The sequence below is a fragment of the Ambystoma mexicanum genome, chromosome 1p, assembly GCF_040938575.1.
Source record: "Ambystoma mexicanum isolate Mex_15411 chromosome 1p, UKY_AmexF1_1, whole genome shotgun sequence".
In the NCBI taxonomy this organism is placed as follows: domain Eukaryota; kingdom Metazoa; phylum Chordata; class Amphibia; order Caudata; family Ambystomatidae; genus Ambystoma; species Ambystoma mexicanum.
The window spans coordinates 999,585,133-999,613,007 of record NC_090921.1 but is presented as its reverse complement, the minus strand read 5'-3'; the positions used below and the strand labels follow the sequence as shown (position 1 = coordinate 999,613,007).

The 27,875-nt window shown below is 45.8% G+C and overlaps 1 protein-coding gene across 1 annotated transcript in view; it reads right to left on the bottom strand.

Annotated features, from left to right (window-relative positions):
• HYDIN (HYDIN axonemal central pair apparatus protein) overlaps nucleotides 1–27,875 on the bottom strand; it is a 3,273,799-nt gene that overhangs the window by 379,499 nt on the left and 2,866,425 nt on the right. The window contains exons 71-72 of the mRNA XM_069654775.1: nucleotides 13,165–13,303; nucleotides 11,952–12,117 (exon numbers count right to left, since the gene is read on the bottom strand). Coding sequence (XP_069510876.1) covers nucleotides 11,952–12,117; nucleotides 13,165–13,303 — 305 coding nt within the window. The remainder of the gene's footprint in view (nucleotides 1–11,951; nucleotides 12,118–13,164; nucleotides 13,304–27,875) is intronic.

The following is a 27,875-nucleotide window of genomic DNA, read 5'->3' as shown; positions in this document are numbered from 1 at the left end:
TCAAGAAAGAGCCTGGTCCTCTTTAGGACTTTGAGGGTATCCAAGCAACCAGTCGGTACAGCAGACCGGAAGGTCAGGTAGATCAGCAGGGGAGCGAGAGAGAGAAAGCAGAGGAGAAGAGGAACGTTTTGAGCTGCTTCTGGAACTTCAGGTAGTCCGGCTCAAGTTTGAGAGGGACAGGGAGGCCTCGGAAGATAGCTAAGGTGCAACGCGCTCGGCTTGGAAGCAAGATGACGCCAAGAAGCGCAGGGTCCATCCCCGGGTGCGCGCTATAAATAACAAATTCCAATTCCATAGGGAGGCACCTACAGAGGAGTGAGGATCTACCCCCCCACTCTCTGCCTGGAGAAGTGTCTAACCCTTAGAGAGATGGAGGTAGCTGAGCAAAGGGCCCGAGAAGGAAGGTATTTTGGAAGAGAGTGTTGGATGTAGAGTGGGCCCCGGCCCCAGAAAGCCTTGTGGACAATGCAAAGGGCCTTGAACTTGATCACTGCAGCCACTGGGAGTCAGTGGAGCGATTTCAGGGCTGGAGAGATACGGTCCCTGGGCTTGAGGCCAAGGATAAATCTTGATGTCCTGTTCTGGATTAGTTGCAGAGGGCGGAGAGTAGAGGAAGGCAGATTGAGAAAGAGGATGTTGCAGTAGTTCAGCTTAGCGAGAACCAGTGCTCTGGAGATGGTGAGCTTCTGGGGGAAAGTGTGAAAGGGAAGAGTCCCTTTGAGGAGGTGCAGCTGGTAGTGGGACTTCTTGGCAACGTCAGAGAATTGAGGAGAGAAAAAGAGAGTGGAGTCAAAGATGACACCAAGGTTTTTTGCCTCGCAGGAAGGCGAGGGAAGGGGACCTAAGGCAGGCATCCAGCGTGAGAGGGAAAGCAGGGGCAGGGATCCCAAGGAGAAGGATCTCCATCTTACTGGCATTAAGGCAGAGATCTTGTAGGAGGCGCACCAATCCTGAATCGCTGATAGACAGCCAGGAAAGAGCGAGAGAGGAAAGGAGGCTGAAGGGAGCCTGCAGAAAAACTGACATGGCATGAGGTGCTGGAACATATTGGCCAAATTACAGGGTTGAACATTCCATGGGACCCGGGGATAGCCTTATTGGGAGACACTAAGGACGGAGCTTTCCCTCTCTCGGGGCCACTGGCAAACCTCTGTACCCAACTACTTACTGCGGCCAAAATTACGATAGCTCAGCAGTGGAAGCACCCAGAAGGTCCAGCTCTACCCATGTGGTGGGTGAAGTGCTGGGACATAGTAGTAGCGGAAGGAATTACAGCCATTCGCCTGGAAAGCACAAACAAATTTCAGAGCATCTGGCCCTGTTTCTGAACTGCGCAGAGACATTCCTGGGGCTAACACATTGGCCGGTCCTGACCAGATGGGCCACATAAGCCTACGAAAGGACCTCAAAGCACATAGCAATGGGCAGTGGGAGTCCCACGGATGGTCGAAACCCCTAGGAGAACTGAACTGCACTCACTGCGCCCGGCTGCCCACTTCGAGAAAAGGACCCTTCCTCAACCAGAACACCTCCCGATTGAACTTTGGAGTTACCGAGCAACCCCCACCCTGTAAGCCAAATTATGTTAATTATGTCTGTGTGTCTGCATTCTGGTGGATGAACCCTGCTGATATGTGTAATATGCAAAATGCTCAATAAAATGTTTTGTTGAAGAAACAAAAACAATATGGTTAGAGGAGAAGTTCGAGATCAGGTGGGTCAAAGGGGCCAAGTGGAGGTTAAAAAACCAGGGTGAGAGGAGAGAGCCCTGAGGAACGCCACAGGTAGAGAAAAAGGTGGCAGAGAGAAAGGGACCAAGTGGAACCTGGGAGCGGCGGTCCAAGAGGAAGGAGGTCAGCCACCCCAGGGTCTGAACCAGGATGCCCAGGTTCTCACATAGTTGAATGGTCAGGATGGCGTGGTTGACCGTGTCAAAGCAGAGGCAAGATCAAGGAGGATGTGGTGCCCAACTCCGGGTCATTAAACTGGTTCTCCCACTCTGCAGACAAAAGATGGATCCAAATGGAACAAGCGGTCGTGGGGCCCTACATAGCGGAAGCCCTCTGGCTACCCTAAGGTGACACAATAGCACGATTACAAAATTAGGCGAGAAGTCATGGTACAAGGCGATCCTAGGCTACCAAATCACCTCTTTCCGCTCCCCATTTACCCCGGAATTCCGTAATCCGCAATTTACACTGGTCTCAAAAATCTTCATTCCCATACTGGAAACAGGCAGGGTGCGAAAAAGGGAGGGATATGTTCCAAGGGGATGAAATAAAATCATTCCAACAATGCGAGCTAGTTTTAAAGGAGGAGGTTAGGTGGCAGTACTTTCAGGTGCGGCACTGGCTGATGGCTCCCCCCAACAGGCTGACAACCACGCACCCCTTCACTACATTACTGCACCCCCGAACGACATGAGATATACACTACCAATTTTCAGAACTGTTGGTGGGACTGCAGGAGTGTGGGAACCTGGCTGCATGTCTGGTGGAAATGTCCGAAACTAACTACGTTTTAGAACCTAATAAATGGTAATATTCAACCATATTCGGAACTCAATGCTGAAAGGGGAGCCCAAGAAAGCTTGTTATGTCTGAGGGAATGCACATATATCCCATGGTTTAACCCCAAGAGAAAAGCATATGTAATCCTTAGTCTGGCAGCATTGCTAGTAATCGAATGGAAACCGCTAGAACCCCCGCAGGAACACGACTGGCTCTCCAAGGTATGGAACGTTTTCTCTTTGAAATGGGTTACATATCAGATACAAGGAGACCAACACAAATTTATGACTGAATAGGAGTCGGTACTGTCTTTCTTACATGACTACTATAGAGAACCTTACTGCCCGCAGAAGCTACGAATATTGGGGATCAACTGAATAATACTGTTATGAATCTTCCACCCAGGCAGGCTCACTAGATTGGGAGTGGGTGAGAGGAAGGTTACAGGAGGGGAGAGGGGTATGTTTTTTTTGGTTTGATTGTTGTGGTTTCCTTTATATGTTCTATAAAAATACCAATAAAGAGAACTTTTTAAAAAAAAATGCATTTTAGGAGTAAACCGATTAGGTTTTTAAGGAAGCAATGTCTATTGTCCTAAATTCGGAGGATACTTCTTTTTTGTATGATTTGGTTGAATTTTTAAAAAGAGCTTTGGAATTGAGATTGCATATTTTGCACAACGCGGGGGCGAATAGTCTGAATAGGTCTCCTGATCAGGAGAGGCAATCATAAGGACTGTCACCCAGGACAAGACTCCCATTCAAGACTTGAATTGATCAATGGCTCATAAAAGGTATAATATTGTCATACTTTCTGGAAATATAATATAGCATTTAAAGGTTAAACTAGATGTAATTATTTGAATTTGCATTATCTTGCATTAGATCTGTTTTGCATTGTGAACCTGTATTTCTACATTTCTGAATAGAGCTTATCTGAAATAGAGAGTGTTGCTTTCAGTTTCCATTGTTGAGGCTTTTATTAGTGAATGCATTTGCCTTATTTATTGAATGCTTTTGCATTAACCTGCAGGGTTTATTTGTTGAATAATTGTGATATAGAGTGTAAGCCACACTCCTTGCTTTCACTTGCTGATGCTTTGTCATTAGTAAATGCAACTACCTTATAAACCATGCTATTTGAAGATTGCTTTCTTTAGCATTGTGTTTAACAATGCGAAAGATATATGTGGTTTAGGATCAACTCACCATATAGGATAGACTGGCGTCTTGCAAAACATCCTGGTCTAAAGTGAAGAAAAACTATTTGCTTAATATTTGTGTTTAGTATGCTGTGAACTGTTTCAATTGAACTAGAAAGGTTTATTTGACTTTGACTAGTGGCTTTTATTTTTTATAATAACATGCAGTAAAATATATTTGTAATAGCCCATTTTATTGAATCCATATGTATTTGTTGTTATGCTGCAATGACACATGAATTGAAATGCCATCTTATCCTGTTGATGTTGTTCTCATTGAATGCACTACACAATAACTGAGGTACCACATTGAGACGATTGTCATAATCTGGCAGTGCCCATTCAGGGTTGAATGAATGTGCTTAAGGTAAGCTAGATATCCTGATCCTTGTGAGTGATATTTGATTTGATTTTTTCATTTATAAGGCGCCGAAGCCTGCAGGCATCAGGATGCCAAAAGAACCCAGCAAGAGTGGGAAGAAGCAGGAAATAAACAAGACAGGCCTAATACCGACCAAGGCCTATTCAAACAGACTCGTCTTTAGCCCCTTCCTAAATTTCAGTAGATCCGTTTCTGAGCGTAGTTCCTTAGGCAGCTGATTCTAAAGAGTGGCAGCACGGACAGTGAATGGTCTGCCCTTGCCCCTAGCTCGTCTACTTTTAGGAATAAAGAGACAAATTGACTCACTTGCTCTAGTAGATCTACTGTGATGTTGAGTTTAAAAGCATTCTCTCAAGTAGTCAGGAACCTTACCATACAAACATTTGTGAACAATGGTCATAGCTTTCTAGCGGATTTGCGCTTCCCCCTAAAGCCAGTATAATTTCCTCCAGTGAGAGTAAATAGGCTGGTGTCTAGGGATCCCTTTAACTATGCGCACTGCATCATTCTGCAAGACTTGGAGACGCCTAATACAGTTTTTACTGTCCCCAATCAGCAAAACCTTGCAGTAGCCGATCCTCTGCATTATTAAGGCATGCACAAGGATCGTACAATCGGCCTCTGTAACGTACGGTTTAACTCACCTAAGCAGCCTGCGAAAGTATTGAGCTTTGTTACAGACATGGTCAATGTGAAAATTAGTATTCCAAGGGGATTCAAAGATTACACCCAGTGTCTTAACTCTATCCACAGTTTTGATGGAATGGTTTTCAATACAAAAGCTCTCATATTGACTACCTAGCTTGGATCTGGCATGGGGTGAACCAAATAGCATGAGCTCGGTTTTAGTATAATCCAACACATCGCATTATTGGCCATCCAATGTTGGATTGCTGTATAGACTTTATTTACATGCTCTACATCCTCTGTGTACATGCCGCTCAAATTGAAGATAAGTTGGGTGTCATCTGGGAAGTAAAATGGGATAAAATGAAGACTGGCTTCATGAACCCATAAAATCAATAAACAATAAACACATTGTTGTATGCATAAATGAGAATATGCTCACAGACCAGCATCAATGTCAGTTTGTAACTGTGTTTTACTATCTATGCTGCCTGTCATTAGAGAAGCTGCCACAATACTTCTGTTACCGAGTTACATGCAGGGGTACCCTCATAGGACTTGGCATTCCTCAGCTATCCAGCATTTTTAAAATAGAAAAATATGACAGGAGGTTGTATCCTGATTAACCCTTAAAAATGCAGAGAAATTGCCTCATTTGATAAAGATTGGTATTCTCTATTTATATAGGCACCTATTGCTGAGAGATAATGTTTGCAAGTGTCACTCATGTTGAAGCTAGGTATGACAAAGGACATAACGTTGTCAACAGACGCGTGCAGTGGATTTACTTTGTGAGCCAAAGCCGAATGACAAACATTTTAACCATTTGCTTTTCTACTATTTTCTTGTGGATAATTTCCTGGCTGCCGTCATGACATTAAGATTTTGCTCAGAAAAATGCAAATGGGCGAATGCTAGTTCTTCAGGAACCAAGCTTTCAAGTTCATTAATTGATGGGAGGGGAAGCACCTGCCCCTTCTGTTGAATCAAGAGGTTTTTCGCCAATGGAAGATCCAATGCTGGGCATTTCGCTACATCCATAATATCTGTGAAACAAATCTGGCATTGCCAGAACAGAACTACCAAGATCATTGTCGAGTTCTATGTTGATTTGAATTTCATTAGTGTCTTGTGTATGAGGGGAAGAAGCGGAAAAGAATAACGTGTTTTGTTTGACCACTGCAGAAGAATGATGTCCCCGATAGTCTCTCGGTGCATATATTGGACAAAGAACATTGTACTGCGTTGTAAACAAATTCACTGCTGGGTGACCCCATTTCTGAAACAGCATCATCACAACAGACTGTTTTAGTTCCCATTCATGTGGTGCAGAGTTTAACCTACTCAACTTGTCCGCCAAGACATTTTCTGTTCCCTCTAGATGGCACGCTATTAGCAAAAGGTGTTTTTCCATGGCCCAATACGATATTTGTTCCGCTAAGAGGCAAGGTGGACAGGATCAAGTCCCCCCACCCCCTTGCTTGTTTACATAAAACAATGCAGTAGTATTGCCTGTAAAAACCTATACCACCTTCTCCTGCACTGAGGGTAGAAATGATTTTAGCGCATAGAGAATTGGTCTCAGCTCCAATACGTTCATGTGATCTTTTCTCTCTCGACTCGACCAAAAGCTGTGTGTTGTCAAATGAGGACAACGGGCACCCCCCACTGAACTCTGATGAATCTGTTGTCACCATGGTTTGGGATTGAGGAGGTTGGAATGGAAAACCTTACAATAGGTTTTCTGATTTGTGCCACCAGCCCAGTGATTCCCAAAGGTAATCCGGTACCACAATCATCATGCTCAGCGGGTCCGTAAACTGATTCCAGCTGCTGGTGAGAGATCATTGTATGGTGCTCATCTGAAGTCTCGCGAACAGGATGATATATATATTCATGACATCAGGCCTAGTAGTATTTGATACGACCACAGCGGCAGCATTTGATGATTCATAAATACAGAGGAGGAGGAGGGAAGGCCTTGCTCTGAGTGGCGTTCATCAGTGCTCCAATAAATTGAATCCTCTGTGAATATTGGGAATAGAGTCCCTGCGCTTTTCCTTTTTCTGGAACCAATTCTATCGCTCCCAAAGAGAAGTTTTTGAATCCCTGCGAGTAGCTCCGGTGATGACTTTTGGAGCTTTGGCAGTGAAGATGGTGGAGTACAGAAAGGGTTTGCGAATAGCCTAGACAGATAATATTCAAGTCCAATCCTTTTAAGTGATGTTTTCCCACTGATGTAGGAATTTCGCATTCCTTCCTGCTACTAGGGATGTATGCTCCTTGATGTAGATTGAAGCAGATGGTTCATACATCCCCCGGTTAGAAGTCAGACTTCTTTAGATCCTGTGCTGTGGATGATGAGGGAATTCCCTCTGACTTCACCTTCGGCCTGTATCTCCATTCTTTCATTGAGGAATAGTAAGGCTTAATTGTGGAGGAAGTTGCACTATTATTAGCTGTCGTGCCGGATTTGAAGGACCTAAATTGTTGATGGTATGGTTGTCTTATACAGATGAAACGCGAAGACTTTGCTGCAGTCACGTTTTCCTTGCATTTATGGTGTACTTCGCCTGTTGACGGGTCAAATCAAGTTTTACAGACAAAAGGTAAATCTAGCACTTGATCTTGTGTGTCTTGGTGTAATGACGTAACCGACAAATATGCCCGTCTGCACATACAGACTGCTCCCATCATGGCTCTTGCTGTGGTATCATTCAAATCCTTGTAGTAGTATTGCCTGTAAAAACCTTTACCACCTTCCCCTGCACGGAGGGTAGAAATGATTTTAGCACATAGACAATTGCTCTCAGCTCCAATACGTTCATGTGATCTTTTCTCTCGAGACTCGACCAAAAGCTGTGTGTCGTCAAATGACAAACACAGGCTCCCCCCAGCGTACTCTGATGAATCTGTTGTCACAAGAGTTGGGATTGAGGAGTATGCAATGGAAAACCTAACAATAGGTTTTCCGATTTATTCCACCAGCCTAGTGATTCCCAAAGGTAATCCGGTACCACAATCATCATGCTCTGTGGTCGGTAAGCTGATTCCGGCTGCTGGTGAGATGTCATTGTATGGTCTCATCCGAAGTCTCGTGAACAGGATGAGATATATATGCATGACATCACGCCTAGTAGTCTGTGATACCACCACGCAGGCAGCATTTGATGAGTCATAAAAACAGAAATTACTTGTTGTATTGCCAAGGCCCTGTCCGGAGGAGGGAAGGCCTTGCTTTGAGTGGTGTCCATCATTGCTCAAATAAATTGAATCTTCTGTGTCGCGATTACATTTGATATGGGTACATTTATGGAATATCCCAGCTTGAACAGTATCGCATGTCAGTTGCCCTTTCTGAATCACTTCTTCTGGAGACTGTGCCTTTATCAGCCAATCATGTAGTTCTGAGTAAAGATGGACCTTTTTCAACCACTGGTGCGCTGCTACAGCTCAGGTACTGATGGTTTTCGCATACAAAAGGTATGTTAAAATAAGCATGTTGGAGGTCTAGTTATGTCATTCAATCGCTTTGTTGGAAACCGCCAGGATTTGAGGTATTGTCATCATTCGAAATTGCTGCAGGTCTGATAGCTGTGCTGTGGATGATGAGGGAATTCCCTCCGACTTCACCTTCGGCCTGTATCTCCATTTTTCATTGAGGAATAGTAAGGCTTAATTGTGGAGGAAGTTGCACTATTATTAGCTATCGTGCCTGATTTGAAGGACCTAAATTGTTGATGGTATGGTTGTCTTACTCAGATGGAACGCAAAGACTTTTCTGCAGTCACGCTTGCCTTGCATTTCTGTAGTACTTCGCCTGTTGACTGGTCAAACCAAGTTTTACAGTCAAAAGGTAAATCTAGCACTTTGTCTTGTGTGTCTTGGTGTAATAGCGTAGCCGACAAATATGCCTGTCTGCACATACAGACTGTTCCCATCATGGCTCTTGCTGTGTTATCATTCAAATCCTTTACAACCTGTAATTGTCGTAGATCAGCCTCTCTCCCTTCTGAAATCCAAAAGGCAAAATCATCTGCCACTTCCTCTGGGAGGAACTCAGAAAACCCCTGTAAGTTTTCCCAATTTTGAATATTAAAGCCTGATAGTACAGTGGCTACATTAATGTATCTCAACTGCAAGGATGCATTGACATATGATTTTTTCGCTTGAGCTTTTGAGCTTTCCAAGCTTTAGCATTTTGGTCTAGTACTGATGCTGGGGATTGCGATGGTCATTTACCTTTGGACCCTAAAGCTGCTGTTATAACTGAAGATTGTGCTTGTAGGTTTCCCATCAACACAAATGGCTCTTTTTTAGGGACTTTATACTTAGAGTCCAGTGCTTTTGAGTTACATGGGTTCGAATGAGGTTTTTCCCCAGTGACTTAGGGTTTGCTCCATCACTGATGACTCCATCGGTAACATGGATTTAGACTGCTGTGTAGGCAATTCTCCACATACACTTCACGTCTCTGGTTTGTCCTTTGGCATTATCTCAAGAACTTGCATGGCCTTTGCCAGGATTTCATGAAATATTTTAGAAGGTGTAACAGAAGGATATTTACTTTCTGAGTATGTACCAGTGTCTACAGACACCTTTTGCTTCTTATTTGGAGGAACTGCTTCGTCAGTATTTACTGGAGCTGGTTTAGATGGTCCCATCTTTTGTGCAGCTTCTGTAGAGCCCATTTTTTCTTTTATTCACTGGGCCAAAACCTCTAAAAAGGGTTTGGATAACATAGTTTCAAGTACTGTTTCGGTAATGTTCTTTGCCATCTCAGAAGGTTCCCCTTGGTCCTCCTCCATTCGCATAGGGGAGGTAGACAAATCTATACTATCCGATATTAGAACAGATTCTGAACTGTTCCTGTGATTGTAAATATTAAACACAGCAGGTCTACGAACCTGTATATTTGTCAACACCACCTGAGGTGTCTGAACATGTTCATATGTTATTTTCATGACAAAACTGAGGCAAAATTTCCAGGGCTACACACCTCACTGGTGTTCAAAATAACTCCTCTGTAGCGTAACAATCTTGTCAAATGTAAACAGAGCTTTCGGTACCGAGTGAATCTCTTCGGTTCTCTTCCCACCCGGAGGTACTTCTGTTTTCCCACCAAGCGGTACTAATGGTTCCCACGCAGGGCACCTCACAGATGTCTCCCAGGTATTCACCCTAATGGTACAGCAAAGACCCCAAAACTGGGGATGCGGTCTTCACCTGCTGTCTCCCTCTTAGCGACGTCAGCCTCCTTCCTGGTCTTAATGAAGTCCTCCGTCACCTTCAGTACCGGTCCCAGCTCTGACAAGGACAGTAGACTGTTTTGTAGAGTACTCGGGTGAATTCCACAACAGAATGCACAAGAACTCACTGGGTGATAGATTCCCAGGCACTGGACACAGGCACGGTGTGTATCAGCTGCCAAGAACTGCTTCCTACATCGGATGCATTGCTTGAAGCCCGTAGTAAATGGCACATATGTCAGAGTGAGGCAATTAAGCACCAATCAAATCCAAACATGGGAGTGAACAGCCAAAGCAATGCCCCAAGACAACAAAATCATGAAACGTTACGGAGTACAGCGATTCCGACTCACCCCGTAGGTGGAATTGGAAAACAGGAACTCGGCGTGGCGATTGGTGACGCAGTGGTGGAGGGAGGGACTGGAGCAGGGAGAAACACACAAGCATTAATGAGTCCCAAATCTTGTAGAGATTTAAAATGACAGCTATCTTTTGTAGCCAGATTTTCCGGACCGGTCTGCAGGCTGTCTCGACCAGTTTGTAAGGAGGGAGAGCAGGACGACAGAGAAATATATATATTATATACAATACAATATTTGGATTAAGCGAATATCCTGGCAACCTGAACCCTTCTTACCATTGTCCCCATGCCACAAACTGAAATTCTGAAAAGAACAGCAGCTGTAATTAATCTGTGAGGTGGCATGGGACCCCTAGTTTGCCGTAGGGGCATTACAAAAATGTGCGTCTTTTTTTGCCCTCCCAATACTACAGCGGGAATACATGAGTGAAAATAATTTGTGTTGCTGTCCATTCATTCATAAGAGGGGAAGTTGTGTTACTTAAAAAAATGAATAGTAGCCAGTATATGCGTCAACCCATTAATTTCTCACTAAACATGGCTCATCAAGTGATAGAATGGGCTGCCTGCTGTATCTATAAGCTGGGGGATGAGGGGATGTGGTGGCGACTGTACCCATAACCACTTCAGGGCACAAAATACTGATAATGCATTTACCCATGGGTAGTTAGCACTATCAGCCAACAATTCTATGATTCATTGATTTCCTATCCACTAGTGCTTCTGAGTGCTTATGAGTGAAATGTGTTCCTGCCCATAATTTCTCGATTGTTTTACGAAAGCTAAAAATAAAGGGGCAACCACTTACTCTTCACGGCGAAATTGCCCATTACTTACACTGAAGTGGGGTAGCATGTCTTGTGGCCTGTGTTCAAAGTGAAATGCACTTTTTTCAAAACTGAACAGAGCTGGAAAGAACTGCTACCACTAATTGCTTACTCAATGGGGACGACACTGCCAACTATAATGGTTCTAGCAGCACTGGAATATGTAACATGTTCCTATGGAGTAAACCTTAAGAATGTAATACACTGCTACCCAAACTGTTCCATGGCAGAATGCCCTTCTGCCCGGGTTAGTTTAGTGGTGGGAAATACGCTTTCCTGTTCTGGAAATGAATATGATTTGCTGAGACGTGTAATGTGCTCCTATTTCCTTAAAAGGCCATGGTTGTAATGTTCTTCTACTACTAACTACTCGCGGCTATAAAACACTGCATTCCCAAACTGCACAATTGTAGACCAAACCATAGGGTCTAACTGCCTAACTTCAAAAACGTAGGCATAGAACATTACTCCCAACTGCGAGACCTGTGGACTATTTCATCAAATCTGCGCTACAATTCCTCACTCAGTAGTAGATTTGATAGGTACATCAAGGAATAACAGAGCTTTATTCTTAGGTTAGGGAAAAAGCTAACTGTCTATAAACATGATCCATCAACTTATTAAGAATGCGTAGTGCTTACTGGAAACATAATCAGAACCAAAAATGGCCATGTTTGGCTAAACTATACTTTTAAGGATTCATCATTAGCTCTTTATGTTGTCAAACACAATCTGAACAGTGAACAATAAGGCTAACAGGTGTTTGAAGATGTCTTGCCATTTTGTGTACTTACCGACTAGAAGAGAGCGGAAATTCAGGTGAGACCTGTCCAGGGATACACAGGGTTCACTAGCTTGTCCGACCAGCAGAAAAGGAACAGAAATGCTCTGTTCAGGAATGATAAAGGTCCAAAATGATTCTGTGATGTCCAGCTGCTGGGGTGTGAACTCAAACACAATCTAAAATAATAAAGGTATACAGAGATGAAAGTAAGTATATACAGGAGATGCCCCTTAAACAATGACGAGTAATCAAAATACTTCTGGCAAGTGCCCTACGAATATCAATCTCTTGAGATTCAGATTGTCTAAATATTTCTCTTATTGCTGCACCCGCTACTATGCATCACTCTTGTGCACCTGCTCTTCATTTCATTTCTGGAAACACTACTCATCTTATTCCTTCAAACCGCTCAAAGGATCTGTTGAAAGGCTGCCTTGCTGCTACACTCCTAATTATTATGCCCTTTGGGATTCCTATTTCACATAGTTATTTATTGGTCGCCCGTTACATGCTCATGCAAGTCATAGTCGCAGCAGTGTGGGCAAAACAAGATGGTGCTTGGTCTGGGAATCAAATTAGTGGATGGGGCAGCAGGAGATGGGCATAGAAAAAGTATGAAGGTGCACAGTTAGGAGGGTGCAGTGTTTGAAGAAGCATGATAGAAGAGATGAGTCTTCAGCTTCCTTTGTAGCTAAAGTATACTTCTTCATTCGGCAACTGCGCTTTTGAGCTGGCAAAGCAAATCGATGACTGCTGTTACAGCCTGTGTAGTACTGTGGTTTTTCAAACAACTTACATTTAATACAGTTTCATCTCATCATTTTATAGACACTGTTGACCTGTTAGTTTCAGTCATAGAAAGCAGTTGCAAAAGCACTCATTGAAGTCGTTCTGGTAATTTTAGACTTTCAGGCAATTTAGACATGCACATAGAATATTCTACCATTGTATGGTGCCAGAGCAGTCATTTGTATACTTGTTTGCCATCTTAAATATCTTATATGAATGGTAATATCTGTATTTCAGTACACTTTAAATCACAATGTGTTAGGAAGATTGCCCTTTACACCAATCACCCTTACCAATCTGGTTTATAGCCCTACATTTAATCTTTGCCACCTCACTCAACTTTCCTATCGGGAGGAATCTGCCATCTCTACCTCATATAGGGCATAGCAAATTAAGTCTTTCTCCTAACCCTACATCTTTTATATACAGCTTACCTCAACCTTCTTATCAGGAAAAATCTGCCCGTTCTCTCTTAAGCAGCGGAAGGCAGGTGATGTCTTCAAGCTTGGTGAATCCTCACATGTCCAGAGGAAAGAGTAGGCAGAGTTGGTTGGATTCATTATGCTGAAGGCCCTGATAAAGAAAATATGCAAAGATGAATTCTGAGTACATCTGGTTGTTTTCTCAGAGGTTAAAACAAAGAGGCAGTAAAAGGGCTTTACAGTAGTTCTCCTCCTGTAGGCCCTTGCAGTGAAACTATTCACCCCTCAACACAGAGTCTGTGCAGAGCTCCTCATGATTTGATATATCTGCTATGACTGCTCATCTGTTGTGGAATGCTGTGGCAGATATAACAAGGATTTGCCTTCACAAGTGTTATTTATTTTCTGACTTGTCAAAGCATGAGAGAAATGCCTGGCTTTCACTGGAAAAGTAAAGTCCTTTGTTCACTATTGGTTTCCTAATTGGGATGCAACCATAGAATCCAGATGATATAATTATGCACACATGCAAACAACCTACAACATTTCAAAGCTGGAAATTGGTTAATAGCATTATAATAGTATTAACCTAGTATTATTTACAAATCGAACTATAAATAAGTGAAATAACCTACTTCACGAGACCATGTAATTTGCCTAAGACCATTTCTTTTCTAATTTAAATAACTGTTTCAAACTGTTTCCCTCATCAAACCTGCTCAGATTTTAAAGCTAAAAGACAGCTTGTTTGTTTATTCACTTATTACGCACACCAGACCCAGAGGTAATAGGGCGCAATAGAATCAAAATGCAAGGCTTACATAGTTATGCAGTAAGCAGGTATGTACAAATATAATGCAAAAGGCTTCAAAATATACAAAATGCAGATTAAAGTGAGAATATGACATCAATATGGCTACCGTAAGGTATCATGTACAAATATACAAATTCCAGAAAACTACACTCCAAAGAACAGTAGGGCTCGCAGGTTGAGTGTGCTAAATGAGATTACAGCAATATACAATAGTGAAATATACAAGTTGTAGCATGTAACGCTCCTTAGTATAATTGGATTCGAGGGTGAGCAGGGTTCCACTTAGGTTCCAGGTGGAGACAGGAAGTTATGTGAGTCAGATGAGTGAGGGGGAATAAATAATTCCATATGGGCAGTGACGGTAGGAGATTATGGGTCAGACAAGATCATTTGTTTTATAACATTTTTCTCTGGTCTTGTGGAAGTGAGTTCCAAATTTTCACCGCCTTTACAGGGAAGCTATTACCACCAATAGTAATGAGCCTATATCTCGGTATAGCCAGGCAGTTAGTATTGTCGGCTCTAGTTGGTCTAGGAGAAATTCTTCTCTCAAGTTTATCTGTAAGGTAGCCAGGGGCAGCATTGTTGAGAGCTTTATTATTTTGAGACAATGTCTTAAGCTGTATTTTATTACCCGTAGATGGCCATTTATGTTGGTGTCTTAGGGAGGAGATATGAGTTGTTTTATTTATACCTAAGGCTGCTCTTAAGGCATTATTTTGTAGTATCTGGATCTTGCGGATTGTAGTTTTAGTAGCACCACTGTATAAGGCATTACAATAGTCAATTCTGGAGAGTATTAAGGCTCTAGCCAAGATCAGACAGCTATCATCAGAGAGGAATGGCTTGCCTCCTCTTAACAGCTTGCAAGTGTAAACTGTAGATGAAGTTAAGGATTTTATCTGTTTGTCGAAAGATAATGTAGAATCCAAGTAGAAACCGAGGGTTTTTACTTCCTTGGAAACTTTAATGGTATTACCATTAAATGAGGAGAACTCCTTGCCTAATTTTCTGATATTAGCCGGTGTACCCAAGATTATCCACTCAGTCTTGTTGTCGTTTAAGCATAGGCCATCGGTGGCCATCCAGGCTTGGATGACAAGGTATATCTTGTTCTCCAACTCTGTGTCCTTACTATGATCCCCAGAAAGCGGCAGGAGAATCTGAGTGTCATCTGCATAATTTGTATAGGTGACACCCAGATGGTCCAGATCATCAAACAAAGGTTTGGTGAAAATGTTATAGAGAGTTGGCGAGACACATGAGCCCTGCGGAACACCGCACAAGATGGGGGTCGGATCAGCCGCAGCCGAAGGGGAGAAAACCTTCATAGTTCTCTCACTCAGGAAGGATGCAATCCATCTGATGGCCTTAGGGGAGAAATGTGCAGCGGAATCAAGGTGTTCGCAGAGGACCTTGTGGTCAACCAGTCAAATGCAGCTGAGAGATCGAGTAAGAGCAGATGTACTGTCCTACCTTTGTCTCTCAGCTCATCTATTTGGGATTTTAAGTCAATTAAAGCTGTTTCCGTTCCATGTAAAGGGCGGAAACCAGATTGTCTATTACCTAGCAGTTTATGCAATTCAAGGTGTTTTTGAATTTTGGTATATGCTGCTTTGTCCAAAATCTTTAGTAAAAATGGAACTGTAGTAATAGGACGGTAATTAATGGGGATGAGAGGATCTAGTGTTTGCTTCTTGAGTAGAGGGAGTACCCAAGATTGTTTAAGGTTAACAGGGATGGTGCGTGTAGTAAAGGAGGCGTTGATCAGTTTGGTAATGAACAGAGATAATTCTCTGGCAGCATCTTTTATTTGTTGTGCTGGGCAAGTGTCACCTTTGCAATTAGAAGATTTCAGTGACAGGATTATTTTCTCAACGTCCAGGGTGGACATTTTGGAGAAGTGGAAAAGATTATTATGTATCGTTAGTGAAGCACTAGGTAAAGGTTTTTTAGGCGAGAACTGTACATTCAGTGCTTTTTTTTGCTGCATTTTATTTTGGAGCATGTTGATTTTGTTAGTGAACGCCTGTTGAATGTCTGTACACCAGGATTTGTCTTTGGTACAGATATCGGGAATAGCTATAGAGGACTAGTTCTTTTAGAATGGAGAAGAGTTCTTTCACGCTAGAATTAGATTTAGCAATGCGCTCATCATAGGAGTCACGTTTGGCGCAGCAGATTTCCTTCTTATAATGTGAAGAAAGTGAGGTTAATTTAGCTTTGTTTTCATTAGAGGGGCAAAGTCTCCAATTAGTTTCACTCTTTCTCTTCAGGATACGAAGGTCTTTAAGTTGTGGCGTAAACCATTTGTTTAAATGGGCAATCAGTTTGCTGGATCTTAATTTGGGGGGGCGATTTTATCCAGTGTAGTGAGCATAATCTTATTATATTCATGCACTAATATACTGGGATCAAGATTTTCAGATAATGTGTTCAGCGTAGGGAGTATAGCAAGGATTACTTTCTCAACTATGGTACTTTTTTTTATTTCTGGTGAGGCAAGGTGGCGCTAGTGGTGGAGCTAGTGAAGTAGAAGGACACCAGGGAGTGGTCTGTCCAAGAAAGAGGCATGATAGAAGAGATAGTGACCGAGCAGTTGTAGTCCGCTATCCAATCCAGTATTCAACCTTTTAGATGGGTTGGTTTATTAACTTTTTGAGTGAGTCCTAGTGAGCTGATTATGTTAACTATGTCAGGGGCATTTATGTCCATTTGATCATTGAAACCCATGTTAAAATCCCCTAATAGGAGTAGTTGAGAGGACGGTTTGACGTGGTTCATGAGTAAGTTGTGCAGATCCTCCTCGAAGGTGCCAAGAGGACCAGGCGGTCTATATATTAACTGAATAGTGAGAGTTTGTGTGTGATTTATTTGGAATTTGGCGGAGAGAATTTCACATGATTGTGAAATATGGGTAGGGACTAATCTTAGGGCGAGATATATTTTAGAAATAATGGCCACCACCACAGGCACCGTCACAGTCTTGTCTAACTATTGTGTACCCATCCGGGATAGCTAGCATAAGTGAAGGTCCTGCTACATTGTGGAGCCATGTTTCCGTGATGGCAAGGAAATCTAAGTTACCTTCTGTGATGAGGTCAGCTATATCAGTGGCATGGGCAACAAGCGATCTTACATTGAGAAGTGCTCCTTTGAGGGAAGGGTCTTACTGGTTTCTTTGACTGAGGTAAGTTTGGGTATGTTATGTCATCACATTGGGGGACAAGTATGTTGGAAGTGTCCGTAGGTGGCGTCTGTTCAGAGTAGCAAGGTTACAGACTAAGCTTAACATTTGTTTTCAGATTGGTAGGTGGAAGGGATCTTCTCAGTGGTTCATGTAGTTTGGTCAATCTCGCACGGAGTCTGCTGTTTCTATTGGCTGTATCACACAGTACAGAATCGTAATTTACTGTCTCTAAAGCACTCCGGGCATTATTAGTTACTGTTTTAGTCAATGTGGGCAGACTGTGGTCGGAGCATAGTGTAGGTAGGAACTGTGTAGCATGTGCTTGGCTGCTGGTGCCAAAATGTGTAGTGGCAGCCATGGTGCAGAGCAGTAGTACTAAACTCTTACCCGATTAATAATATCAAAGGTATAATGTTGTTCACGGAGGTACCTGGGCAGAGTTACATGGGCTATCACAAAAGACTCTACTGAACAGCATAAGAGTAGGGATACCTATCAGTCAACTGGACACTGGGCATAGATAGACATCAAAGGGTAAGGCAACTGGCAATAGTATTGTTTCCAGTGGTCACTTAAAAATTACTCTAATAAAACAGGAGCGAGAGCAATACACCTGAATCATAATATTGCAGTAATATGCATACCAGTAGTACCAAAGTGTAAATATATGGTTAGCAAGGGAGTAGTTAGCTATGGGACAGCAGTGAAACAGTCAATTATAAAATTTGGCTGGACCAAAAGAGCATTTTAACTCATTCAGAACTAGAAAAGATGGCCTGGTTGACAGACAATATAGGCTGAAGTGAACCAGAAATTCAAAAATGCATTACACAACTCTGCACAGGGTTGCCACCATACGAGCAAGTCTCATATTGCTGAATATAAGTGTGGGCAGGGTGGGGGTAAGAAGTGTAAGGCGCAGCACCGATAAGAGGATATACAGAGAGCGTGCTGGTAAGAACATAATTACTTGTCCACATATAAAGTGCATACGTGATACGATATGCAAGCCCAACAAGGTCAGACAACCGTGAAGCAAGGCAGCAGTACACAAGTTCAAAAGTCCAAAGCACAGGCAACAGAAAAAGTGTCTTTTAAACTGTTCCTTGCAGCAATGTGAACAACAATCTGACGGAATAAACAGCACAACAAAGGTTGCAATGAAGGTTTGACCATAAACACTGGTGAGGGCTGCTTACCCTAGTAGATGAGCAGGCATGAGCAAAGTATTTCAAGTAGGTCCCAAGAGGAGCAGGGGTCCTGCCACTCGGCACATCCGGCTCCTGACATGCTCATGACAGGAGGAAGCCTTAGGCAGTGTGCCTTTGGCAGTGTGCCGGCTTAAACGCCTGCCGGCTTACTATTGGCCCGTAAATAGGGACTCCAGACCAATCAGGATAAGGAGCTGAGCCTGGTGCGTTTCCTCAGGTGAAAACTGCTAACAAAAGATACGGGCAGCCATTTTTAAGTGGCTATGGTCCTCGTGGTCGTCTATGGCGGCGATTGCACTCCGGAGTACTGGAGGCAGGCGTGATGCAAAACGAGTGGCATCAAACACAAATTGAATGTGATGGCGAATTATGGAGGGGCTCCAGTGATTTAAAATGAATTATTTTCGGCAGGTGCAGCGGACATCAGGGAGCTGTGGCATAAGGCAGATAGCCTACTGCAAGGTACCATACATGATGTGGAATTACCGGATAAGGACCCATGTAGCAACAGCTGTGTGGTGCACAAGAAAGTATAGAACGAAAATCAGTTCAATTAGCACAAATTAACTACTGACAGTCTGTTCCAGAATCCCTATGTGACCTTCTGATGGTAGCTGAGTGAGCAATCCCAGCTGGACCGCAGAAAAATTGTGCTCAACCAGCTTCCTCCTCCCCATCTGCAGCATGGCCTCAAGCGGAAAAAGCAGCCCCTCTGACTGGTGTGATCCTATGTACGACTTTGACGTCTCGCTGCACTCTGCAAGAGTTGAGGAACCGGTGAGGACAGCAGACACTGCCTGATCCCTCATGGCTATGGTGAAGGATGAACACAGCTGCACCTTACCCCATAGAGCCCACCCAACTTGAGCTTCCCTCTGAAGCACTTAGCCCAGAACTAGGAAGGGAGCACCTGGGTAGTGAACAAACAGAGGGGTACAAAAGCAGACCAATCTGCTGTGGCATGTGGTGATCATTCAATGCTCTCCAACCCCCACGCTGGCTCAGCCCTCGTGTTTTGAGGGGTGCGTGAGGCAGCCATAGTAGGCCTCACACCACTAGAGTGTTTCCCTGCAAGCACAATTGTAAATCCATCAGCAGCATTCAAATCCCTACTCACCAGTTTGAAGTCATGTGATTGTCAACACACCCGAGGGAGGATTTGGTGCTTGACCAAGGAATATTCAGCAAAATATTGCTTGAGCACCTACCAACAGTGTACTCGTTCGTCTCTGGATTTATCAAGACTTCCTTCCCAGTAGTGCAAGGCTCATTACATTCAATCTATCATAGTTTGAGGAGGCAGGGGAGTGTACCCCTAGGAATAGTATCGCCTCTGGAACAAATGATAAGTTACTCACTGTATTGACTAACTTACTCTTAGTCTTAGTCTTTAGTCCCCTTTCCTCCAAACTGCATGGGCGTCCCTTCCTAGGGACGGGAGACAGAACTTTTTTCACCAGAAAAAACCTCCCCCCCCCTTTAAATTTAGAGGTGTGCGGGGGTGCGGCACTGGGAGCATGCGCTGCCCTGACTCCGCCCTCCAGCACCACGCCTCAGTCCCCATAGACGTGTCAACAATAGATTAACATTGCCTAATGACACCAGTTTTATTAGGGGGGGGAGGATGGTGGGACGTATCGAGGAAAGGGGACTAAGGACTAATGGTACGTTAGTCACTAAGGTGAGTAACTTATAATTACTCTTAAGTCCCGTCCCCTTTCCTCCATACTGCATGGGCGATTCCAGTGTATCCCCAGGGTGGAGAGGAGACCCTCCTTAAGCAAATGTTTCTAAGAACCACCTGTCCGAAAGCTGCATACGATCTTGAGCCGGAATCCAAACAGTAGTGCTTGCAGAAAGCCGAAGGGGTGGCCCATGTGGCCGCCCGGCTTATGACTTGCCAGGGGACATGCCGCTGGAATGCCATGGCCGTTGCCTTGGCTCTGACCGCGTGGGTGTGCATGTTGGCCGGCAGTGGCTTATGCTGTGCCTCGTAAGCTTCTTTGATGGCCAAGACCATCCACCGGGCTATGGATGCCCGATACCCCAGTTTTGATCCGCTGAAGGTGACAAACATTGCGTCCGACTTGCAGAAGCCCTTGGTCCTATCCAAGTAGAATTTCAGGGCCCGCCTGACATACAGGCAATGCAGAACTCTCTGTGCCTCCTCCTTGTTCATATGAAATACGGAAGGCACCTTGGGTAGGAATCCTGGGTGTGTTTGCAGGACTACCTTGTCCTTATGAAACGTAGCATGGGGCTCTGAGGCGACCAGCGCCTGGACTTCGCTGACTCTGCGAGCCGAGATGAGGCCGACTAGCAAGGCCGTCTTAATGGTGACCAGCATTATATCCGCGGACGCCAATGGCTCAAATGGGGTGTGCGCCAGGCCCCCAAAACTATGTTAAGGTCCCACACAGGGTGTGCCCTCTTGATGGGCGGGTAGAGTCTGGCGAGTCCCGTCAAATGCCCCAAGTATGTGCAGCAAGTGTCTACCTGTACACCCGATGGGCGAGGTGCGCAGAGAAGGAGAGCTTGTCGTCCAATGTACATGCGAGGGGGTTGATATCCTTAGAGTCTGCCCAGTGGCAGAACAGAACCTGGTCCATTTGTTCTTATACTGGGACCTGGTAGCTTTGCTCCTAGCCCCCTGTATGATCTCTAGATTAGCCTGGGAAAGGCTGAGGTGCCCTAGCGTGATGTGCTCAGGAACCACGCTGTGAGGGCTAGTTTCTGTGGTGCGGGTGGATGACCCTGCCCCCCTACTGCACTAAAAGATGTGCTGGGACTGTCGGAAGTCGAATGGGTGGTCTCTCCGAGAGGCTGTGTAGCTCCGAGAACCATGGTCTGGCTGGTCACCATGGAGGTATTAGAATGACGCTGAGGTGGCGAGACTCCTTGATCTTGCATATCACCCTGTGTATCAGCGGTGTGGGAGGGAAGGCGTATGCTGTCATGCTGTTCCACTGAATCTGAAATGCGTCACCCAGGGAGCTGGGGCCCTGTCCCTAGCCAGGAGCCAAACTGTTGGCACTTCCTGTAGTCCTGGGTGGCAAAGAGATCCACCTGGGTGTGTCCCCATCTGCTTGAAGATATCCTGCAGCACAAGGTTGTTCAATTGCCACTCGTAATTGTCTGCTCCCAGTCTGCTGAGCCTGTCCGCCTCCATGTTGGATTCCCCCAGATGGCTGATGGCCATGAGGTAGGTGTTGTTCTCCAGGGCCCATTCCCACATGCTGGTTGAGTTGTCTATCTGAGGGCGATCTTGCCCTCGATAACCGGAAGGAAGGATCTGAGTGCTAACCAGATGGTCTTCAGTTCCAGCCAACTGATGTGGTACTCCTGCTACTGCCTGGTCCAGGTGCCATGGACGCAGTAGTTGTACAGAGTACCCCCCCCCCCATCCCTCGAGAGAGGAGTCCCTAGTGATGGTGACCTGTGGGGTAGGCTGCCCGAAAGGTTTGCCCGTCCGCAGGTTGCATTCCCTGGACCACCATGTGAGGTCCAGGTGAGGAGAAGGAGGGATGTTGATCATCTCTGCCTGAGAGCCTGGCTCCTGGTTCCAGGATGCTGCGAATTGCAGCTGTATCCTCCTCATCCTGAGTCTTGTGTGGGGGCGGCCAGTAGGACCGCTGCCATGAGACCCAGTAGGTGTTGGTACCACCAGGCCGATGTCACTTCTCTGCTGAGGAAGTGCACAGTGGCCCTCTTGATGGCTGTGATCTTGTCCTCTGAAGGAAAATCTCTCTCGGAGCACGTTTCCCAGATGAGTCCTAATAAGGTCAGACTCTGCGTGTTCTTCAGCAGCGACTTCTTGAGATTGAGCGAAAAGCCCAGATCGTGCAGTGTGTTCATAAGAACGTGGGAAGTGTGGTGCACCGCTTCTGGATATGAAGTTCTGACGAGCCAGTCGTCGAGGTACGGGCATATGTGGTGGCCCTGAGGAGGGCCACCACTGTATTCATCAGCCTGGTAATGACCCTTCGGGCCGAGTTGAGGCCGAAGGGAAGCGCCTTGTATTGGAAATGGCAGCCCATGACCCTGAATTGTAGAAAAGAACGATGAGGCTGCCAAATTGGGATGTGTAAGTACACGTCCTTCAGGTCCAGGGAGCACATCCAGTCTCCCTTGCATAATGTCTCTGCTATTAAGGCTGGCGTAACCATTTTGAATTTTTGTAGAGGTTGAGGGTGGAGAGGTCCAGCACAACTCTCAGGCACGCGTGGTTCTTTTTCTGAATGGCGAAAATCGTGGAGTAGAAGCCCAAGCCTAGCTGGGAGGCTGGGACTTACTCCACTGCCTGGCTCTAGACAAGCGACCGGATCTCCACCATCAAAAGAGTTGCTGTCCCAATCTGTGGGAGTGGAGGGGAAGAGGGAGGAGAGGCTGGGATGGGTAGGTGGTAGCCCGTGGATAGTACGGAGAGGATCCATGGGTCCGCAAAATTCTGGTGCCAGAAGTGTGCATGGAGGGCAAGCCTGCCCCCCACTGGAGACATGTGGACTTGGAGGGGCGTGTCTGCCTTCTTTCCCTCTGAGGCTGTTGCAGAGGAGGGGGACTGGAAAAGCCCTTACTCCACCCCCTTTTTGTTGCTTGCGCCGATGTTGGGTCGGCGAGCGGTCCGGTTGCCTAGACCTCCGCTCTTGGAAGCCGCAGAACCCTCCATATGTACGCCCCTTGTCAGAGCGCTGCTGTGACTGTGTGTACGTTTTGGGCATGGTCTTTGTAAGGATGGGTAAAGACTTTGCTGTTTGTGAGCGGTTTTTCTTTTTATACAGCTCCTCATCCATAGTGAGTGGAAGAGATCACGCCCTTCGAACGGCAGGTATAATATGCGTTCCTGGACATCCAGGTTGAATTTTGCAGCCCAGAGACAGGATGTTCTTCTCATGTATGTGGCAATGCAGATGGTCCAGCCAGAGGTGTCAATGTGGGCCAAGGTGGATTACATGATGTCTTGTGCCACCATCTTGGCCACAGCCAGTCCCGCCTTGAAGCGTGATTGGCTGTGCGCGGGAGCTCTGGGAGGAAATCTGCAATTTCCCGCCAAAGTCTCTGGTTAACGGCTGCCAGCATGGCATCCGCATTGGCTTGAGGAAGATGCAGGGACGCATTGGAATACAGCTTCTTCCTGTACGCCTCCAAGATCATCTCCTCCTTGCCTAGCAGCGCCATGGACGAGGAGGCCGAGGACGACTGAGGCTTGGAGTATAGTGATGCTGCAGCGATCACAGAGGAGTGCGGCTGAGGGTGGGCCGATAGCAAGAGTGTATCCCCCTCCATCTGCCTGTACTTGGTGTCCTGATGTCGATTGACCAGCTGGACCGAGTGGTGCTTGAGCCAGCCCTTTTTGGCCAAGGGGACAACGTCCTTCTGCATCGGGATCCCCGTTCTCCCTGCGGGACTCAGCGTGAGGACTTCCGCTAGGACCCCCTTTGATGGTTGCTCGACCTCAGATTGAGGAAGGCCCAATTACTCTGCTAGCCCTGCAAGACGTTCGTGGAAGGCCTTGGCTGACGACGGTGTGTCAGGGTCCTCCTCCTCATCTGTGTCCACCTGTGAGTCCAGTTGGTCCGGTACCGGTGGAGGGGTGCTGGGAACCGAAGGCTGAGGTGTGGAGACCGGAGCCGGAGGCTGGTACGGATCCGCCTGCACTATCGGTTGGGGGGCCGGAGTGGGCGGCGGAGGCTGAACAGGGGCCAGAGGCGCCTGTACTGGGACCTGTGGCACCAGAGCCATTTGCAGGAGCACGTCCCTGAGGATGACCCCCATCCGAGGAGATTTCATAAGTCTGAGGAAACTGGTATTGACGGGGTAGCGGGTGGCTGCTGGAGCCGTTGCGTGTCCTGCCCATCCGGACGCAGCGGGAACCTGTCCTGCACAAATGAAGCATAGGCTGTAGGCCACATACCTGGTTGACACCAGTCCCACCTTGACACTCGTACCTCCACCTGCTCCCTTCCTTGGTGCAGTATCAGGCGGGTGTCTGTAATGTCTGGCATGGCGCCCATCTTGTCGAGCTGCCTTACACATGCCTGCCTCGTGTTGCTTGGCTCACTGGACCCAGCCTTGTCCAGGACACTTGAGTGTGGATCATGAGGCCTAGCCTGCTCCTCAGGCCGAGACCTGGTAGGCGTTTCGCCCTCAGCAGATTTGCCGGTAGAACTGCATATAGGTGCCCCCTTGGACATGTTGCTGGTACTAGGGCGTGGCCCCTCGGGTGAAGACCCAGTAAAAGAACCTTCCGGTCCCTTAGCACTGTCACCGGGAGGATCCACTGACCCCTCGGCCTGCCGGCCGGTAGCTGACTTAGCCTCGGTACTCGTGCTGGTATGAGAACCTGAGCGGTACCTCCCGTTCGGGCGTGTCCTTGGAAAGGAGTCTCCCTTGCGGGGTGCGCTGGAAAAGAGTGGTCCTACCTTGGGCCTTGATCGATGATTGACGAAGACCTTCAGGTCCTCTGAGGCGATCTCTGGAAGAGCTCCCTCCACCTGGCTAGTCTGTTCTTCAGAGACCTCGAGGAAAGCGCGTTGTACGCAGTACAAGCTTGCCAGCCGTGGTCTGGGCCAAGGTAATGTAGGCAGAGGGCGTGGGGGTCTGAAGTTGGAAAGAGCCCGTCGCAGGATGGACACCTGCTGAACTCTGTAGAAGTCGACATTTGACAAGGAGGAGCGCGATGCCTGAGGATCGAGTACCTGAATGATAAAAAGACAAAAACAAAGAAGAGAAGAAGTATCCGCGCATGGAATTACATGGCCGAAGCCAAACCCAGGAGCGCTGGTTAATTCTGTCTGTTCCCGTCGACGCAGAAAAGGGGACTGAGGTGTGGCGCCGGCGGGTGGCGTCAGGGCAGTGCATGCTCCCAGGGCCGCACACCTCTAAATTTGAAGAGGAACAAGGTTTTTTCTGGTGAAAAGGGTTTCGTCTCCCATCCCTAGGAAGGGATGCCCATGCCGTATGGAGGAAAGGGGACGGGACATAAGAGTACTGGGCAGAGCTGTGAGGCAGTGGGACAGTGGATACATGTATTAAACCTGCTGCAAAACACACTGACCTGAGAATTCTATGATTTGCCACTACTGGGCACTTGTGCCCCCCTCTGTTATACCTCTGGGTGTACATTCCTTTGTTTGGCCCTTTGCTATACTGCCTGTAAAGAGAATGTGACCAGGTAAGCAGGACCATGGAAAACAAACAGCATATTTTGTTTATTTTCTTTACCAAAGTCCAAGCTTCACGTCCCCCTACACTCTCCCTAGGCTCACGGGACCCAGAGAGGGCTGCAATGTACCCCATTTTCCAAATGCATTCTGCGCAGAGTCTGCAGGACAGCACAAAAGGTCAGCTAACAATTTTGGTAATTTGAAAACGTTTTCTGGGCCCCAAACCATTCAGAATGGCTGTCTTTCAACTAGCCAATCTAGCTATACCATACTAAAATGTGCAGACGTTTTGCTTTTCCTCGAGACACCAACAGTTAATCAGGATCCTAAAAACAGCCTGTGAGACTGTAAACAGTTTGGCAAACTTGCATATTACTAGCATACAGTCCTGATACTCCGATATCACTAAATGATTTTTGGCTGCTTTTCAAAACCCAAAGAATTGTCAGTCAAATCAGAAGCAAGGTCCTTGCAAACATTTGTCAGGAATCCATCCAATGTTTTGTTTTAAATATGGCCAAAAGTGGCCAAAAATCATTTAGCAATACCTTTTTTCAACAGAGATACCTGGCCATTTTTAGAGAGTTGATTGGCCTACACATGTCAGAGGACAGGAACTGGGTCTACGGATCCATACATAGCAGTAGGGGCAACCAGAGTGTCAGACATCCAATCTGGTTGGTTGATAAGAGGCAAATATTTGTTTGCGGTCTATTGACCTTTAAAGTTCTCTCAGGAATGTTATTGACCCAATGGATCGGGTATGTGTTTTTGGAGCATATATCGATCAATCCACATTCATTTTCCAAAGCATATTACCTTTGTTTTTCTCACATTTACACATGCAAAATTTAAGGGTCGGAAACCACCATCTTGTACAAATCTTATTAGTTGAACCATCATCCTAAGTTCAAGTACCCTTGAGGCAGTAAATCAGATCACCTGTCCATTAAGCCGACATCATTAGATGCTTACTGCCCTCGTCACAATGCCAGCGAACGTTTTATTTGAATGCCCTCTTTGCAGAATCTATGGACGTGTCTCCAAGAAAATGTCAAGACGCCTCTTTCCTCGATAACAATCAACAAACCCTTTCTGAACAGACTTTCTTCATCCTTCCTGTGAGTCCATTAGTACTGTAAAATAGGCTAAACTGGTGGAGCATGATGACGTCCGACCTTTATGAGGTTATTGCACCACACATAGAAATTTGTTGGGAGCTGTCTTGGACGCTACAGTTCTTGAGATGTTTACGAACTTGGGGGTAGTCTATTTTCCCTCTAGTAGCAAGGGCCCGGACAGTGGTAAAAAAAAGGATGCAGTGGCCAGGCAAAATGGTATGAGGTGTGCACTCGAGCAAAATGCCTGTTGGCCCTCTTAGCGACTGCCACTCTGGTTGACAGGGTGCATCTGCGTGCTAGCAGACATGATTACAAGAATCCAAGTGAGGGAAAAAAAGATTAGCTCTTAAAGTCTGAATGGAATTGCATTGTCACTGCTAAAAATAGTGGGACATTTTGGAAAAACTGTTCTCCGGCGTGGGAGTCAAAGGGGATGATGTTTTGCAGGGTAGCATTACCCCAGATCAATCGTGCAACCACTATGCAGAACTTTATGGAGGTGGAATGGATCATCAGCTAATCCTGTTTTGAACCGTGCCAGAGTGACCCAAGGGATAGTGGCCTTTTACAACCTGGTCTAGAGGAAATTTTCTTTGCAATTAGATCGCAAAAATGGGAAAAGGCCCCAGGCTCTGATAGAGTTCCGGCTGGTTTAATTAAAGACGGGCCAGCAATTTGGGAACATCTTTAAAGCTTGTAGCAACTTCAATACTGTCCCCGCCTCTTGGCGACATGCTGAAATCATTACAATATACAAAAAGGTGGGGGCTTGGGGAGAGAACACCAGGCCAATTATCGGCCAATCTACCTACTAGACAGTACAGGCAAAATCTGTGCCAAAGTGATTATAGAACACATACAGGAGTGGGTTGATGAAAACAATATTATCCATACAATGCAGGCAGAGTTCAAAAAGGGCTGGGGTGCTTTGGATCAAAGCATTTGTTTGTTAATGATCATGCAAAAGTATACATTACTGAGGAAGGCAAATCTGTATGCCATCTTTGGCAACCTCAAGATGGCCTTCGATTGAGTTCTGCAACATATACTCTGGCAGATTCTGCAAGGTCGAAGGTTGCTACATAATCTTTTGTCGATTGTTCAATCCCTCTATACTAGAAATAAAGCTGTGGTCCATTATGGGTTGGCAGGGGAGGTGACACCCCTGTTTGATGTGACTAAAGGGGTGAGGCACAGGTGCGTCCAAAACCCTTTTTTGTTTTG